This window comes from Eupeodes corollae, chromosome 1 (genome assembly GCF_945859685.1).
Source record: "Eupeodes corollae chromosome 1, idEupCoro1.1, whole genome shotgun sequence".
Taxonomy (NCBI): domain Eukaryota; kingdom Metazoa; phylum Arthropoda; class Insecta; order Diptera; family Syrphidae; genus Eupeodes; species Eupeodes corollae.
In genome coordinates, this window is record NC_079147.1 from 192,842,008 (window position 1) to 192,862,048 (window position 20,041).

At 29.6% G+C, this 20,041-nt stretch overlaps 1 protein-coding gene across 1 annotated transcript in view; it reads right to left on the minus strand.

The window, feature by feature from the left end:
- The window catches only part of LOC129943480 (neuronal acetylcholine receptor subunit alpha-7), a 387,414-nt gene that overhangs the window by 29,344 nt on the left and 338,029 nt on the right, over positions 1-20,041 (minus strand). The window contains exon 10 of the mRNA XM_056052973.1: positions 3,163-3,272. Within this exon, the coding sequence (XP_055908948.1) occupies positions 3,163-3,272 (110 nt within the window). The remainder of the gene's footprint in view (positions 1-3,162; positions 3,273-20,041) is intronic.

Consider the following 20,041-nt stretch of genomic DNA (forward strand, 5'->3'; position numbering starts at 1 on the left):
TTTCCCTCCTAGGTCCTTCCATCAGGACCTACCATCATTTATGTTTCCTATCCATTGGTTTCTCATTTCTTTTAATGGTCCTTCTGTTATACTTGTATTGTGAACAAATCTGCAATTACTTATCTTCATGTCACTTTAAAATCAATTCTGGTGTACCTCAAGGAAGTCACTTTGGCCCAGTGCTGTTTATTTTATTTATTAATGATTTTTCTCCTAAACAGTACTTTTTTTTAAAGTACAGGCACTCAAGGGGATATTAATATCCTTAACACGTTTACGGTTAAACACAGTGCGAGTATAAGGAGAATAGGGAAACATGAAAGAGGAGATACCGGTGCACATTGGTCTTAAAATTTTGAATATTGAAATGGGAGGGGAAATCAGAGTTGTGTAAAGCATTCCACATTCTCGATGAGTGGTTAAAAAAAGAATCTCGATACTTAACAGTACGTCCGAAATTGATCTCGAGGGTAAACTGATGAGCATTCGTGGAAGTGCTAGTATTACGGCTGAATTGGGGGGGGGGGGGGGAATTCAACTGGATAATTCGACAGAACATTGTTTGTAAAAGTATCTGTAAAATAACGAAAGGCATGAAACATTGCGCAAATGTTTCGGTTATGGTTCTATCGCCTATCATTTTCAAAGCCCCTTTTTGTATCCTATCTAAAAAGCTCAAACTTGTTTTAGGGGCTCCTGCCCAAATATGAGAGTTATATTCAAGTTTTGGATGAATGAAGTTTTTGTAAATTACCGCCAGTTCAGAAGAGTTGCAAAATTTTTTGCAAAATCGGAGAAATCCTAAGCACCAGGCATCTTTTTTTTTTACAAATATGTGATCATTCCATAAAAGGTGATCTGTGATACACATACCGAATACTGAAAGTTGATTAATTTCCAAAAGACAAGGATGTGAACCCAGAAACGAATATGAAAAGCTGAGGGTACTGCCATCGGTGAAACAGTTTAATGGATTAGAAGTGGCAGACATAAGATCATTTATGAATAAAAGGAAGAGAGTCGGAGACAAAATGGAGCCCTGGGGGACACCAACATTTATTTTATGAATTTCAGACTTAAAACCATCCAATTCAACTTGTATTGTATTAAGAAGCTTTCGTTCTTCAAGATATTTTTTAAGCTCATAATTAATCAGCGTTTCCATGACCTTGGGAAGAAGGGACGTGAGTGCTATTGGATGATAGTTAGAGGGAGAGGAGGATTAGCCCTTTTTAGGGACAGGCTAGAAAAATGCTATTTTCCATCCACTCGGAAAGTAGGAAAGGTGGAAAAGTTTACGCAGTGGGTTTTCTAGTGATGAAGAATACTTCTTCAGAATAATTGGGGAGATGCTATCTGGCCCAGTGGATTTGTATATGTCAAGGTCTTTCAGTACTCTTGCAACTGCACGAGTGCGAAAGAAGATTCGTCCAATAGAATTGTTTACGCTCTCAAGAACAGGAGAACTCACACTCCGGTAGCGTGGAATTAACAGCAAACTGTGCTGCATGCAAATTGGCTTTATAGATCGAGCTCACAAAGGGAGTGTCATTGTGAACGAGCGTTAGAACCGACGATGACGTGGTGTTTCGTACGTTTTTAACAAATGACCAGAAATGTTTACCTTTGGGACATTATAGTATTTTTTGCCTTAATTTCTAATCATGCAAAAATTTGGTTCGACGAATATGTCCATTACATGTCTTTCTAGCTTATTTGAACTTATTCCGGTTTTCCTCAATCGCGTTGGCTTTATAACAACGGAAACTTACATCTCTTAACCTAGTAACCTCTTTACAGCTCGAATCAAACCATGAGTTCTCTTTGGGTTTAATAGATTTCACCCTATGCGGGATAAAATTTCTCATTCCACAAAGAATTAAATTTGTAACCATATCTGCGCTGGAATCGACGCCTCTATCGAGGAAGCATAGTGACCAGTTAAAGTTTCTGAAGAATTCATTGAGACCGTCCCAGTTGGGTTTCTCATAATGCCAAACAGTTCTCTTAGAAGTTTTTTCTTGAACTGGGTTTTTTGACATGAGAATTTTGCAGATATAATACAATTGTCTGATGTGCCTAGAGGCGGTAATACACTGATTGTGTATTTATTACGATCAGGAGTAAGAAACAAGTCTAGGGCTTTGGCGGATTGGCCTGCAACGTCAGGGATTCGAGTTGGCTCATCGACAAGCTGAGTTATTGATTTAATTTAGCAAAGATCTCAACATACCTTCCTTCCGGTGTTGACTGGCCAGAATAACGAAGCCAAGAATGACGATTTCAGAGTGAGGATAATGGGCAACAATTCTTTGAATGGATTCAGACAGAGCATCAAATTCGTTAAAAGTTGAATTTCTGTCCAGATTTGGTCTTCGATATAAAAAATATGCGTGGATGATGTGCTTATTTACGGTGAATTTTAACCACATGAACTTAAAGTTTGTGTTAGAGCACAAACCAATTTGTGGCTGAAGTTGGGATGCAACATCATTTCTTATATATACGGCTAATCCGTGGTAGAAAAACAATAATGGCACTAAGCTATACCAATTTACATTAAATTCGAAATCTTCACCTATCTGAGTTTCACTTAACGCCAAAACAGCTGGCCTGTATGTTTCAGTGTCGACATATGTCGCATAGAAATTCTTTCTAAGACCACGAATGTTGCTAAAATCCATCCTGAATTCACCAAAAATTCAATATTAAAAATTTACCAAACACAATTCGGACAGTGGCAAGCTTTAAATTTAATTAATGTGGTATTTATATCACTTCAAATTATGTAAGTTTTAAGTTAAGATTTAAGTAAATATTATTATTATTATTATTAGCTTGTTAACATATTTAATAAATAGAATAAACTAAACCGGTAACAAGAACGGGAGAGTGACATTTTTCAATTCCAGTACCTAAATTTTTAAAATGTTATCTTCAAGAAACTGAACTAGCCATATGTGCTGTTTATTAGGAGACATTTTCAAAATAAATCAAAATTAAATAAAACAAAAATAGTGCGTATACGCCCCAGTGCATCACGATGATTTTTCGTTTTTAAATTGTGTGAACATTTTTCAAATGTTTGTTTCTTTAAAAAGTATGTTAAACTTTAAATGATTTTATGGTGTTTTTATCTATATATGTATATAATAAACTTACCCACGGTGGCATTTCGTGAATATCCGCAGTGCGATGATGATAATTTAGTACCACGACAGTCAGCACAACAGATGACGCCACCATGAACATAATACAATTGAAGTAAGTGCCTGTATTTGTATTTGTTGGTGTGTTTTTGTAGTGTAGGTAAAGGATTTCGAAGACGAAAGAAAAAAATAATATATTAGTATCAAATTCAATAAGCTCAAAATATAAGTTTTTTTTATAAAAAGAGATTAAATTTATCAAATGTAAAATTTGAAAAATTTTACTGAATTTTACAAAGTATAATAATAATATAACTGTTTTTTTTTTCTTTTAAAAATAATTTTTTTGTGTATTGTTTTTTTTTTTTAATTTTTAAATACAATTTAATTTTTTAGCCAATTAATAAATTTAGTTTTTTTTTTTAATTTTTAATTAAAAGCAGTTTGATTAAGATAATAGACGATAGACTAAATTCTCCTATTTTATAAACATGCAATCGCTTTATTGTTTTTAAATTGAAAAATCAATTGTTTTTAAATTAAGATCAATTAAAATTAAGATTATACAGAAAAGAAAAAATGAAATGAAATATGAAGAGCATGCAAATTGTTTATAATATGCTTTGCTTCGAGCTAAATGACAGACTATAATAATAATATTAATAATAATTATATCACCCACTACACACTAAAATGCTTAATAATGTCATGCTACTTATACGATAATTTATTTTTTTTGCTTCATGATGATAAAAGCTATAGCAATAGCACACTGGCATAATGATAAAATGTTATAAAATGTTTACTTAAAATTTTTGTTTTTATTTTATGTTTTATTTTAATTTTTTGTTTTGTTTTTGTTACTTAAGTGATTTTCGCATTTGTTTTTCTAATGAAGTTGAGATAAGGATTTATAAAATTGGTTTTAAGAAAAAAAGAAAAAATTAATTATAATTTGTTTGTTTAATAATAAATAAGCGATATGTAATTATTTTATTTAAATGTTTAATGCATTTTATTTGCCCAATTGTTAAGGATTAATTTTGTTTTGTTAATTATATGTTTGGCTTTGGATTTTAGTGATTAATGATTCTGATAGGGTTTTTTTATTGTTTAATATTTTATTTATTGCAGTGATTTGACAAATTTGTTGGTGAAAATGCTTTTTTTAAGGGAATACAAAAAATTGTTGAAATAATCATCAATTTCATATGTTTATTGTTTTTACATTTATTTTTGGGATACAATTATTTCAACAAAGTGAATTAAATTTTTTAATTTATGTTTCTGTGAAAAAATACAAAAATCTAGCAAATAATAATTATATTATGTAAAGAAAAATATTAAGTTAAAAAAATTAATATTTTTAGGAGGTTATAAGTTATTTTATATCAAAATGAAATATTAAGAAAAAAACAAATTTACTGAATATATGAATATTAAAAAGAAAAATAAACAGAATTTTTATAAGAAAAATTAAATTAAAAACAAAAAATAAAAATTTCACATTTACCAATACATTGAGAAGAGGCACATCCATTATATCCAAAACTGGGAAGGCATTCAACATAACACATTCCAATATTAAGAAAGACGTATTTTCTGTTTAAATATTTTGTTTTTTGGTTTAAGATTAATTTTATTTTGTGTTTTTTTTTAATGATTTACATTAATGTTTATGTTTATTTAGTTTTCTAATTTTTTAAATATAGAAAGAAAGAAAGTTTATTTAGACTATTTATATTATTTAATTTATAAATAAAAATTAACATATACAATTTATTTAATATTTTTAGTTTATTTAATTTTATTTATTTATTTATATATAAAGATTTGTTTGTTTTATTTATTTAAGCTCTTCATTATTTAATAAGAAAAAAAGTTTGGTTAAATAAAGTAAGGTTAGGTTTTTTTGGTTGGTATTTTTGATTGTTTTTTAAATTCTAGATTAAGGGAATTTTGTTTGTAAAGGGTATTTTTAAATAAAAGGATTTTAACATAGATTTAACATTCATAGCATACTCTACACAATTACACACGCAAATACAAAATAAACGTTTAAAAGAAGACTCTTTGAACAAAATTTAATTTGTTGTTATTTTTAACTATAAACGAAATAACTTAACGTGAAAATAATTATTGGAAGTTAGTTAAATATAATGTAGGAAAAGATTGGTGGGCGGATATCATTAATTATTTAATAAATTATATTGCATTTGTTCTATATTTTATGATTTTTTAAATACATAATTTAAAATTGGGAAAATATTATTAAATTACAGTGAAATTATTTTTATTGTAAATGTCATTAGTGTTAAAGATTTTTGAAGTTTTGGTTTCATTTTATTGTATATACAATTATTTTGAAAAATGTACGTTGCAAAGGGTTTTCAAAATGGACGGGTTAATTTTGAAAACTCGTGACAGCAAGTTACAGCGTCCAGCAACTTGTAAAAATGATAAAACTTTACTATTATCTAAAATCGAGTTTACGCTCAAGAGGCATCAAGCGGGATTTCGCAGTGGTCGATCATGTGTCGACCGCATTAACACCTTGCGAATTATTCATGAACAATCGTCGGAGTACCAATCGCCGCTTTACCTCATTGTCGTCGATTTTGAAAAGGCCTTCGATCGCGTTAGTCGTAATGTTACCTGGAGATCGCTTGTTGCTAGAGGCATTCCCCAGATAAAATTGTTGCTATAATAAAAGAGTCTTGCAACAACGCAAGGTGTTTCGTTTTGCACAATGGACAGCTTTCCGTCACATTTGAAGTGCCACAGGGTGATGTATTGTCACCGATTCTGTTCTTGCTTGCTATTGACGATGTTATGACTGCTACGGTGGTTGAACACGAGAGACTGGGTATCCAATGGCGCCTGAAGGAAACGTTAAGCTATTTGGACTATGCTGACGATATATACTTAATGGCAAACAGAAATGAAGACCTCAGCCAAATGTGCCACTCTCTACAACAAAATGGGGAGGTGGCTTTTAAGGATTAATGCCAGTGAGATGAAGTTAATGCACACCGGTCGAAACCAACAACAACAGGTTATTGTGAAACAAGTGGCAGTAGAAGAGATGACCCAGTTCAACTATCTGGGAAGCTATTTGTAACTCGATGGTGGAGCGGTCCTGGTTTTCACCAATAGAATAAATAAAGGTCGTAGTGTATTCGGAATCCTTTCTGAAGTGTGGAACTATAGGAAAATAGCGCTCCGTGCCAAGTTAAAGTTATTTGAGTCCAAAGTAAAATCCGTGCTGCTATATGCTTGCGAAACGTGGAAGTGCTCTGCAGGTATCTCGAGAAGGTTACAAACTTTTGTCAACCGCTATCTACGTGGCATTCTGAACATCCAAGTCTACATTCAAAGTTTGGTAACCAAATTTAAGTCCATTGGGTCAGTGAACAATCAGTTAAAACTCGGAAGTTAACGAAAAGAAAATAAAAGTTGGTAGCAGAATCCGAGACGGTCAATTCCGCATCAATAACAAGAAATATCGAATTTTGCATTGTGTTTTGAGCCTGTAGCAGTACGAAATCCAGCTAACCCAGGAGCTGAAACCAAACGACCATACGCTCCGTCATGTATTCGATAATTTAATTTTAAGGCAATGGGAAGTTGGTCGAAGAATCATCTTTAGCCATGAAGCCTATTTTTGTATGAATGGGTACTTGAATAATCAAAACTGCCGGATTTGAGACTATACCAATCCAAGCGAGATTCATGAGGAGGTGCGAATGCTTACATGTAAAGTTACTGCATAGTTTTAATTTTGGACTGGATGATGCGTCATCGGTCTCCGTCAGCGGACGATGGTCACTAACACCTATGGTTGCAACATGGTTATCTACCACTGCGGCCACGCCAATTGGATATCAAGATCGTGTGACTTGATTTATTTAGACTTTTTCTTGTGAGGCTTTCTTATATAAAATGTCCATGCGAATAATCATCATCATTGGTGCCATCATTGAAAACTTAGTGCGTGCCACATAGCGAAAAGCAGCGGCCATTGTTATGTTATAAATTTAAAAAAAGTAAGACCTTATTAATATCTCATAAATAACTTGTTTTTTTTTTCAATTTTAAAATGGATCGGCATTTATTCGAAAACTCTTTGTAAGCTAAAAGGAAGCAGATTTACTAGTTTAAAATTCTTAACTTTAAGTTTTTTTGGTGGTTGTTTTAAATTTCATATTTCCTGGTTTTAATTTCAAATATGAATTCGAACATTTTTAGAAAAACCAGCATAGCTGATAGAAGAATTTAAGACGGGCTTGACATTGAATTTAATTTGTTCCTTTTATAATGTTCAATGTTAATACCGAACACCTTGAAATATAAAACTGACGCTTTTACTTTTAGATGGGCTGTTTATTTTCAAAAGGTCTTAGAAAATTTTTCTGAGGCTTCTAAAATGACGATTCTTTTATAAACAAATCAGAAAAAGCTTTTGGATTTGATATCAGAATCGGCCAAAGCACAAATATAATGACACAATTCAATACCAATGACAAACAATTACTTTTTTTTTCCGGGAGCACAAAAAAAAGAAGACTTTCTTTAGGGATTAAGATGTCCTTAATTTAAAACTTGCCTTTTAATTTTTTTATAACATCAAATTTTTAAAATACGTATGATTTAAAAATGCTTAAAACAATCAACAGGGATTCCGAAGCTATAAGTAAGGACTCAAAAGGACAGTAAATTGTATGATGATTTCGTAAAGTACAAATTGTTGTCTCCAAGATACAATTTAAATAATTTTAATATATAACTCAGTTTTTAAAAATTCTCATTAGTTATGAGTATTTAATTGAATCTAATTAATTTTTGAGAAAACCTTGAATTTGATACTTTTACAGTTTTGAAAAAATTCGTTTTAGGGTTAAGTTTTAGTGTTAGTTTCGAATCCAAACTTTAATTTCAACTATATGGCCTTAGAGCTTATTTGGGCGTGAAAGAAAACCTATTGATATTAAACATGCAGGTATGTAGTCTCATTAAAGATGATAACAGAAAAGTTATCTGCTAGAACGTAGCGGCTGCATTTCTGAGAAAAAGTTTATTTTTTGGGAGACCAATTCTGTTATTTGTTAACAGAAAGATATTAACTCTAATAAAATTAAAGAAGTTGAAACAAAGCTGACTTCTTGAGAACTGCGACTAAATTAACGAGTGTTAAATTAAAAAGGGTCTCACTCCTAAACACGAAATTGTGACTGACAGACGTTTGAATTCACCAATCAGTAACGTGATTTTATCAATTAGTAAAAAAGGATATGCGTTGAAATCTATGCCAATATAAAAGGTTTGACTTCCGAAAATAATATTCCAAATTTCAGACGTCGTATTTAAGCCAAACTTTAAAAAAAAACGTGCAAAACATTGCGGAAGTTATTATTACTGTTCAAATTCGACCAACTGCTCAATATCGTGATTTAAATTGCAAATACTAATTTGTATGTTATAAATTAGTATGAAAAGGATATGCCTTGAAATCTATGCCAACCTAAAGGGTTTGGCCTCCAAAAACATTATTTCAAATATCAGGCGTGCGTCGAAGTTAAGCAAAAGTTAAAAAAACGTGCAAAGAAATTACGGAAGTTATTACTTTATTGATTGCTATCTGGTTACAATCTTTTAAATTGTTTCCTATTTTAAATACTTTAACTGCGGACTTGATAATACCTCTTAAATTTAAAAACGCAACTACGGAGGTATTACAAGACAATTTTTTTTACTTTTTAAGTTATTACAGTAATTCGCTAATTCTATTTCAATTTCTCTTTTTTAAAAGTTTCGCTAAAGCAATTTGCTCGAGTTTTAAAAATACCCTTATTACGTTCCATTCGCTTCTCGTAATAAGGCCCATAATTCAAAATATTCGTTACGATAACAAAACTCGCTTTCAAACCTTTTTGCCTTTTTCTATTGAACACTGTTTTAGCATAAATGGTTTGGCCTTACTTTTATATTTTAGCAAGACAAGTAAGATCTAAAAACTTAAGAAGATTGTTCGAATATTTTAATTAGAAATATACGCCTCAAAAAGTCTTAAATAAGTGTTTTTTTTTTTAGAATTTTAAAAAGTAATATCTCAGAAACCTGACGTGATAAATTAATTTTGAAGTCATATTTGATTTAAGGGCATAAAACCCCATTAGAAAAGTTCAGTTTTACTGCCAGTACGAAAATTTTGTCGACCAGTCTTATAACAATTTGTTCGAAGTACAAGAAGTCATAAAACCCATTGCCAAGTTTTAACTTAAATGGGCTTTGGCAGTTATTATTTTAAGGGCCAGCAGTAAACTTTTGATTGTTTGAATTTTAAAAAGTTTTTTTTGGCGTAAAGGGCTGGTTATTATAGAAATCAGCGACATTAAGTTACATAAATCTAATCTGATGAAAACTTCATAATTGAATGTTGAGTTGGTTTTTTTTTAACCTTTGAATCTTTCAATTTTGTAAATTTTGGATATATTTTATTTTCACCAAAAGAGAAGCAATTGGTTAATTCAAATATGCCAAAAAGTAAGGTTATAAGATATTTTTTTGAAGCCTAATTTTGACAGAACAGCGATGGACAATAGATAACAAAATAAATATTTTTAAACTAAGACCGCTAAAAAAAATAGTTGTCGAAACAATTTGAACGCCAAAGATTTAAAATTTGAGAGCCCAAAACTCAAAACTTTTCCCACATTATACTTAACTTTTTATTTGTTGGCATTTTCGTTAGATAAAATTACATGTATTTATTTAAATTACGACTATTTACAGTAAATTTTTCGTTATTTAATCTAGAAAATTTTTGAAAGAAGTGTTTTCAGGAAATAAATATATTTTTAATTTGTGAAGAATACTATAGTTACGAGTATTTGTATTTACATAAAATCTCTAACGAAACATGTGCCTTGAAAAAAAAGAAACTGAATTACAAAAAAAAAGTTAGAAAAAAAAGGAAAATTTAAATACTTAAAAATGTGTAACAAAAAAATATTTCATTTTTTAATATTAAGGGTGAAATTTTATGAGTTCTTTTTTTGAGAGGGTTGGGGTAGGTTAGCGGAGGGGTAATTCATATATATATATAAATTATTTGTTTTATTGATTGTATATACATACAAAACATTTGGGTATTAAAGACATTCTTGATAGGTTTTGATTTAAAAATAATTTAATTTTGTTTGGCTCAAAACAAAAGGTTTGTTTTTTTTTATATGGATTTAATTTTAAATATTTATGATTAATTTTTAATTTTTTTAAAAAATGATATTAATATTTATTTTATTTAAAAATAATTTATTTTTTAGTATAAAACAAATTTATAAGTCGCTTTTGATACTTGGAAAGAAGAGGAATTTTTTTTTGTTAAGTTTTAAATATTTGAGTTGTATTTATTTATATATAAAATATAAGCGTTAAATGAACCTCATAAAGTAGTATAATATTTATCTAAAATGTTGAGTTTTTTGTTTTTAGTAAAGCTATCAACTTTTGCAATAAAAGCTTGTGTATAATAGAGAGGAACAAAATTGGGGAGAGAAAAGCAATAACTTATATAAAGATAAAAAGCTTTCACAGTGAAAACAGAAGTAGTGTTTTTTATTGATTTTTTAATTGAAATTTTTTAAAATTTGTTGTTTTTTAAAAGAATATTTTTTGTGTTTATTCTTTTTCAACGCCGTGTTGCAAAGCTGCTTTGTTTTTATTTTGCTTTAACAAAAATTACACATTGAAATGATGACGACTAAATTATGACTTTGCTACTTGTTTTTGAAAATAATGTATTTTTATAACACAGTGCAGCAGAACTACTTCAATACTTTTTTGTTTTAGGTGAAATATCCAAGAATTTAAATTCAACATCAAAGCAATACTATAGTGAAGGTATAGAGGGGGGTTTTAAGGTTTAAGAGTTTAAATTAACTAATATACATAATAGAACTTGCTATATGAAATCTATTTTTTAAACAAATAAAGAAGTAACATTTTTTTTAAAAGTATCTTGATCTCACTTATTTTACCCACCTTTTGATTTAATGTTATTTACAATGGGTAGGTTTTTATTTCTCTAATAAAATAAAAATATTAACAGAAAAGAAAAAGAAATAGATAGGATATTGTGCAAAGCATTATGTATTTAATATAATATACATAATTTTTGAATCTATGTGGCATTTAATGATTGCAGTACTAGCAATTTATTTTTGTAGTTATATTTAAGATCAACGTTCTTTTTTTTTCTTTTTTGGCGAACCTAACATATTGAGACAGTGTCCTAAATATCTTGCATTTTAACATTTTTCTTTTATAATTTTGTTTAAAAAATTTATTTCAAACATATGTCAGACCTTGCAGGATTTATTTTGGATACATTTTTAATTGTTAAGAAAGACTTAATATTTTTTATTCTAATAGCACATCAATATTAACGTAATGAATATCCAATTATTTAACGATAAGATTTTTTTAGAACAAAATATTTTATACCATCAGCTAACTGACGTTAATTAAGAGAGTATACATTTTTAAGGTGCCTAAAAACGCCTATAATGCAGACTGAAAAACATGTTAAGTAAAGCTTTTTAAAATATGTCAATTCTGTGAAAGGAATCTTGTTATCGATGGTGAAAATACATTTGACAGTTCAAGAGATCCGTTCAGTGTTGCCAGTTCTTTATTACAAATCTAGTTGAGACTAAATTCAACAATTTAGTAATAAATGATGATGATCAACTAATTAAGAACAACAAATTGATAAAAATCAGAGATTTTTCTCAATCCGAAATAATGTGTAATGTAGGCGAACCATAGAATCCGCCATATGCGTTGCAGTAACGGAACGTATTGATGTGACCCAATGCCATGGATATCTTAAGTTGTTTTCACAGCTTAATTCGTTAGCTAGTTGTGTTAAATATTTTGAGCCCAGTCGTCTGAACTATGGAATTTCAGAGTAATACACTCTTTTCAGATAAAGTAGTTTTTGGAGTTAAAACACCTTGAACTAAACTAGAGTGAACAAACTTCAGCAGAACGAGTTTGAAGCATAGCTACGCACCATGTTATCGAACATGCCTTTTATTGACAGCTGATGTCAAAGGACCTTCCGGAGAGAAAACTTAAAAGTTCAGCTATCTTTTGCGTTGCGTCTGGGAAATACTCTTCTTATGGGCTAATTCGCATAAGACAATCGAGATGTCAGCGACATATTCTGTGGGTCTTCCCCTCAAAAAAAAAAATGTAAAATACAAATGAATTGAGAATAATTACACAACAAAATAAAAAGGATGATGCAACTCATCTATACATATTTTATATTTTTATCAAGACGAATGTCAGAAAAATGTCAAAATGGATGTGTTTGTTGATTTCAAGTTAAAAAAGGTCATTTACTTAATAGTATTAAGTTGAAATATAAGTGGAATGTTTGCTATGATGACAATGGATCACTTAACAGTAGAAAAATACGGTAAAATATAAAAATAAAATCAAGTCAAATCTGACTTCAAAAATGACAACATTGCATAGTATGGAATTGCATACATAATTTTTTAATGTGTGGGAACATTTTGACGAGCGATTAATATTTTATTTTTTGGTAGTATTTATGCAAAAGTTACTTAGAGGCTCAACAAAAGAATGAGTGCCAACTTTGCGACTTTTTTTACCTTAATGGCTAAATCACAAACACGCTTCAGTTTCGGATTCGTCTGTGTTACGGTGGGCCTGCTTCGAGGTTGCTTCAAATGACATTTCTATGATTTCATCCCTCTAAAGAGCAAATATTTTGTTTGTTGACATTTTTTTACAGCTGTTGAGCTGTCAGACAAAGCAAATGTTTAGATAATTGACCTAAAGCTTCCGTTTGGAGTCACATTACATAACGTTCTTTTTCTTACCATTGTCAAACGAAACGTGAGATCGAAGCTCTATTGTGATAGCATGCATTGAATTCCTATGGCTGAACTCGTAAACGTCAGACGAAGCCGAAGTTGAAGCTGAAGCTAAAGCTGAAGCGTATTTGTGATTTAGCCTTAATAGCGGCAAACAAAAATATAAAAAGAAAAGTAACCTTGGCTATCACCACTGACCACAATAGTTCAGAGCAGAGCCTGAACTGTGAAACAGAGAACGTATTTTTGTTTCCTCTGATCATTCAGAGCTTAAAATTTGTTTTTCTTTTTTCGTTCTGAGTTTTTCAGAGCGCCCTCAATGAGCTCACAATAATATATCCAAGTAAAATAAGTTGAATGCTAAACACTAGCATTTCACAGTTCATTGTTTAAATTTTATTTGTGGTTCTCCATGTGCCAAATCACAAAATTTGCCCTGTATTTGTGTTCCATAAGGCAAAATAAATTGATTTAAGATCAAATCTGCAGATCTGGATTTTTTGGTACATTTACTTCACTTTGCACCAACTTTTACTACAATTTTCAAAAAATGTTTACATGGGAATATGACAGCTCTACTACACTCGTTAAAAAGTATACAAGTCATACAATGACACAATTAAGATTTTTGCTCTTATTTCATGTTTCTGTAAAATATAATGACAAGAAGTTTGATAGATAGAAGTCAAATAGTGACATCGAGGTGTTTAGGTATGTTTCAAAAATTATTCAGAGCGCTCAAAACATGCTCTCTTTAGAAGATCTTCAGAGCATCTCAATTTACTCAGATTCAGTTCAGAACTCTTTTATGAGCTAAAAAAGGGAAAAACGCCTTATATTGAAAAGTTGAAATACTATAAGAATTTTGGAAATATTTTTGAAATACTAAACATACTCGTAAATATTTCCATATTTACAAACACCCCTTTTGGGGATAGTATTATTTCCTTACAATTAGAACTCTTTGAGTGTTGCCCACACTAAAGAAACATTTCAGGTAACATCAAATATTTTTGAATTGTTTCCCATTTGCTTAAAAAACATTTCAGAAGCATTGCAGAAACACTGCAGAAATGTTACTGATTTGTTTTTTTTTTGGTGTGGACGCTTTCATAAACATTTCAAAAATGCCCAGACCAAATAAAACATTCCCGAAACATTTCTATATTTCTGAAACATTTGTTTTAATGTTTCTCCGTTCTTGAAATACTTTTTTAAAGAAACAGAAAATTTTAAAACGTTTTTTAAACGTACCTGAAATGTTTTAAACATTTTTCTTTTGCCTAGAGGCACCTTTGAAATAGTAATGAAAATAAATAATGCAAGCTTATGATTTAAAATTTGGCTCGAAGATTATATAGATAGACTTTCCTTCAGTTCTGAGTATTACTATTGAATATATTGAGCGAGTCAAATTTGGTCATTTTCGCTTAAGACTTTAAACAATTATGATATTCTAAACTCATATTATTAGAACTTTTTACGGTTTGTCAAATTTTTTCGGGAATACTAGTTTTAAGCAAAAGGACTGAAGTTTGCAGAGAAATATTTTTTGAGGAAGAAACTGTTGAATGAATTTAACAGCTGAAGTAGGTTCTTTAAAATTCATTGTTTGGTCAAAAAAACTTCAACGTGTAAACCGACTTTCAGTGGCTCCTAAGCTTGGTGCTCTAATTTTTTGTTTCTTTTTAAACTTCAATTTTTAATTTAAGTTTGATGTGCTATTAGAGATAAATTCAAAGACCTATGAGATACAACAAAAAAAAAGATAAATATAAATTATAGATACAATTTCATCTACAGACACCAGGGGAAGTATATAGTTTTAGGTTAAATTTTTGTTTACTTAAAATTGTACAGAATCTATACAGCCAAAAATACTCTCTGCCCAGGATATTTACAAAGCACTTTTAGTTTTCTGTAAAAAGCATTTTTTTTGATATTTTTCTTTCACTCTAGAAAATATAATGTTTTAAAATTTATTTAATATTATTTTTATTTGAACTCCACCCATTGTCAGAAAACATGTTATGTAATATCGTTTGATTACTTCTAATTCATGTTTAACAGTGTGTTAACGTTAACATGTTATTAACATAGGTAAAAGTTCAGATTTATTTTTTGGATCGAATTTTTTGTTTAAACAAATTAATATAGATAGTTTAATGCAATTTGTTTTTTTTTTGGATTTTCATGCGCAAGACCTACTGCTGTCTAGGTTTCAAAAAAAAAGAAAAGAAATACTTTCTAAAATTGGTTGCTTTCATGTCTTGTTTGTATTTTACAAGTAGATAAGTGGTAGTATATATATATAAAGGCAGGAAATTTTCACACACGATTGTTTTTTGGTAGTTTTTTAAAAAAATATATTTTTAACATTTTTTTTAATTAATTGTTTGTTCATTTAAAAATTTAGCAAAATGCAGATAAGGTGGTAAGTTTTTTGTGTTTTGTTTTTAATCTTCTCATCGAATTAAGTAGGAATTATGTTTTTTAAATTTTTGGACAGAGCGATATAAATCTACAAAAGAGAAGGAAAAACGTTTTGGATTCTGTTTAAGTTGAGTTTTTTTAAGAAAGTTTAGTGTTTGTTGATTTTTGTGTGCGAGTGTAATTTCTTTTTATTTGTGTCTGTTCAATGTTATACCTAACAATGGCACAGCTTCACTTGTCTTGGTGATAACATTACCAACCAATAATGAGAAAACAGTTTGCGACAGAAGTATTGTAACACCTGTGAAGTAAAATGTTAACAATTCGACATGAGTAAAATTATGTTAACAGAAAATAAATTTTGAAATTTCCCTGTTTTATTTTACTATATATGGGACCAGCAAAACATAAGTGAGAGACTTTTTTTTTTAAATCAGAGAGTGAACAGAATATCTGGAGACGAGATCAGCAACCCTTATAGATTATGAATATATATATTTCCAAGAAACTAAATTAAAAATATAAATTCAAGAAACTCAAATAACAAGACCTCTTTTCTGATCTTTTGGTAAAAATATTTTTTGATAATTTTTATAGAACCTTTTTTGTGTGTTTTCTTTGAATTAGAAGTAATCGCACGATTTTATTTTATTTTTATTTTTATAAATATTGCTATATGTTTATTCATACATAAATATATAATTTTTGTATATACTTTTTTTATATTTAACACAGTAAAACAAACATCAAATACGAAAATCACTGAATATACGTCTCAAAAAATGGGGAAAATGCATTTATAAACAACCAAAAAATATACAACAACTTTTTGTTTTAGTGCAAACATTTAAAAAAACAATTAATATATAAAATTACAGGATTACTTTTTTTTAATATGTGTAACACTTACAAAAATAAATGTATTAAAAAATAAATTTAAACATTTAAATCAAAAACAAAAACAATGGATGCTCCTTTAGACCCATAATTCACAATGAAATGATATTTTCTCGGGATGTCATACGAGTGAAGTGAAATGATTTAATTTTTTTAAATTTTTTAGTTAGTTTATAATAAATTAAATCGTACGATTACTTTAATTCAAGAAAAGTATTCATTTTACTATAAATTTTTGTCTTTCTTTTTCTTAAGGTTCTGATCAATAAATATCATTCCAAAATGGGTCAAAGTACAAAGGACACAGTGTAGAGAGAATATAACAAAATAAAATTAAAATTAAAACTTTGCGATATATATTTTAAAAAGACAAAAGTGTGTTTTTAATTTTTAATTTTTTTTTTTTTAATTTTTTGAAACAAGAACAAAAACTCGTGATTCGAAAAAATTGAGAAAAAATAGTTAAATAAACATGAAAAAGCGATTTTATTTTTGTTCGTTTGGCGTTAGAATAATTTATTTTATTTATTTAGTTTTGTAAATATTTACTTTATTCTTTTTTTGGTCTTTCGAGAGTTTTTTTTTAACTTTGAGTTGAGATTTTCTCGAAAGCGAATTTTTATATTATTTTAAACTTTTTATGGATGTCACCATTTTATTTTTTATATATATTAAGAAGAATTTTTTGGTTTAGTTATATATTTTTTGAATTTGAATTTGAATTTGAAATTATCCGCAACTGAAGTTCAACAAACTTAGAGAATATCGCATATATAAGGAAAAAGAAAAACCAGAAAAAACAGGACAGCATTAATATTAATAAGTAGTACATCGTATAATTTGTATTATTATTATTTTTTTTGTTTTTGTTAATTATATAAATATTATAGACGTCAACACTGCAACTTTGAGCAAAAAAGATTAAAAAGAAAATTAAGTAAAAATAATTTAAGAAACAAAATCAACACAATAATTATTATGTTTAAAGAACCATAACCCATAATGGGGAACAGAAAAACAGGTATACAAAACTGACACAATATGGATTATATATATATTTAATATAAATATATATAAATATATTTATATATATATAAAAAAACAATAAAACATCCTTCACATACACATATATAATATAATATTTATATATTTAAGATATATATATAATTATATTTTTTTAATTAAATATAATATATATATTAAAAAAATTATTAATTATTATTAATTGGTTTTATTTTTTGTTTTTTTTTGTTGTTGTTAAATTTATTTATCATTTAGAGTTTTGTGTATATTGTTTCTTTTGTTATTTGAAAATCAAAAAAAAAAGAGCATAACTCAAACATAAAACAAAACCAAAAATTAAAGAAATTATAGATTTTTTGTAGTAGATTTTTTTGTTTTTAGAGAAAAATTGCATTGAATGCAATCACTACCTAACAAGGGGATTGCATCAGATACTTGGGGCAATGTCTCAGCTACAAGGTTGAGAAACACTGTGAGCGATAGAAGAATTGTAACTCCTGAAACAAAAAAATGAAAAATACCAAAAATAATGTCACGGTATAATAGTTTGATTTTTTAATTTTTAATGTTTTGTATTTTGGTAAAAAAAAAATGTTTTTAGATATTATAACCACGCAGGCTTGCCATTCCTAGTTTTATCAGCAATGTTTAAATATATTGAGAAAGTACCTACCTTAATTTTCAAGAATTAAATTTAATAAACCAAGCTTAGAGTTTGCTAGAAAAATACTTAATTCTAGATTTTGTTTGCTAATAGACAATTAAGACCTTATTTTAATAGGTTTATTTCGATCGATAACAATATTTTAATAAGTTTACTTAAATAAGACTTAAAATAATTTTTAAATATAACTTGTCAAAAAAATATTAGTTTTATTGTTTTGAAGAAAAAAACTAAAGTTTAAAATAAAATAGTAAATTTAAGGATTTCTTGTTTTCCATGGAATTTATTCATTTTGTTGTAAAATTGACAAACTATCAGCTTTCGAGATTTTTTAGGGCTGCTCACAATATGTCATCTTTTATAAACACACTTTTGAAGTAAAAGCAAATTCGATGAGAAAAAATAGGAGTGTTTTTTTTGGAAAAGCCATTCGTAGTACAGTAGAAAGTTAAATATACGAACCGTAGAATATAGGGTGGAGATTTTACTTTTATTTCAGTATCGACATAAATTTTCGAGTTTTTCATTTTTCAACATACCCAATGTTTGATACCTTCTTGAGTTCCATGGAACGGAGTTTCCGCATACCTGGAGAATTCCGGATTATCTAGCCTTTTTTGTATATACGGATCTCTGTGCAGATGAACCAAAAGTTCTCCCTTACTTGTGGGATTCTAATGGACTATTTTTCGCTATGTGTTGGTGGTAAAAGTGATTATTCAAAATCGCCTATTAGAGCGGTTAGAAAGTTGTGGTCCTTTTACCATTAAAGACACTGTAAACCCTAAGGAAAATCTTAAACAAAGCGAAAGCTCAACCCCTCTAACACCTTCTACACGGATAAGCGAAATGCAAAGAGGGTCATCAAGACAACATAACACTGAGGCAGCTCTCAACATGACGAAAAAATCAATTGGGTCAAAAACATCTTAGCCAAAAACAACGCCAAGGCCAACGGAGAGTTTAAGTCAAATCTTCAAAGGTCTTTGAAGGGCACAGCTCCAATACCAAAACGCTCCAAGGTGCTTAACAGCAGCACTAAATTTAATCCCGGTAGAGGGAAAAAGTCTTTCAGTGATGTTGTAAAAGACAAGATCGTAGACGCGATTATCGACAGGAATAATATTGATAGGTCCATCTTTGTAAAAAATTGGCAGGTGATCAAAGGAATGCTACAACTTAGCTTTATTGGCGTTGTAAGGGAAAGCCCACGACCCCCTCCAATCACAAACGATAGTAGCTACCATCACAAGGCTACGTAAAGCTCAAAGTGAAAATCAGAGTTCACGTGATCTTGTATCGAAGGCTTTTAGTTGGTTAGGATAAGACTGGGCTAGTGCTAAGCTCAAAGTTGTTGCTAAGGTGAAAATCATGTGCTGACCTAGAGTTCGCACAATGGGCACTGGCGATCTCTCCAACTTGAATACAATACTCCATATGATCTGGCTGTCGACCCCATCCCTTTTTCCTTGCAACTAGAAGGTCGCAAAATTGGAGATGAGGGACTGTGTAAAGGTGCAAGCATTGTAACCAATAAAAAGTCTCTTGCTTATCTGGATTTGAAAACATCACCTTTAAGTCTACAAAAAAAGACGAGGCTGATGCAATAACTAATTTGAAGCTGTCGCCCTAGATCTTGGTGAACTTATCACCTTTTGATCACTGGAAGATGACAATGCATACAGGTTATTCTCGGTGGCAGTAGAGACTTCTACTAACGTCTATGTTGTTTTTCCAACTAGGAGACCGAAAGCTACCAAACAGGAGATTCCCGAGTGAGGACGCTCTTTCAGGCTCATCCTCTGATTTGGCAGACTCCAACACCGTGTTGGAGACTGATCGGGAGAGTTGAAGCATGTTGAAAATGCTGAATTTTTTTCAGATTAAACTTTAACACAAACACTTCAACGACAATCCAGCAGCGACGAAGGTACCTTGACCAAGAACCCTGAATTGTAAAATCC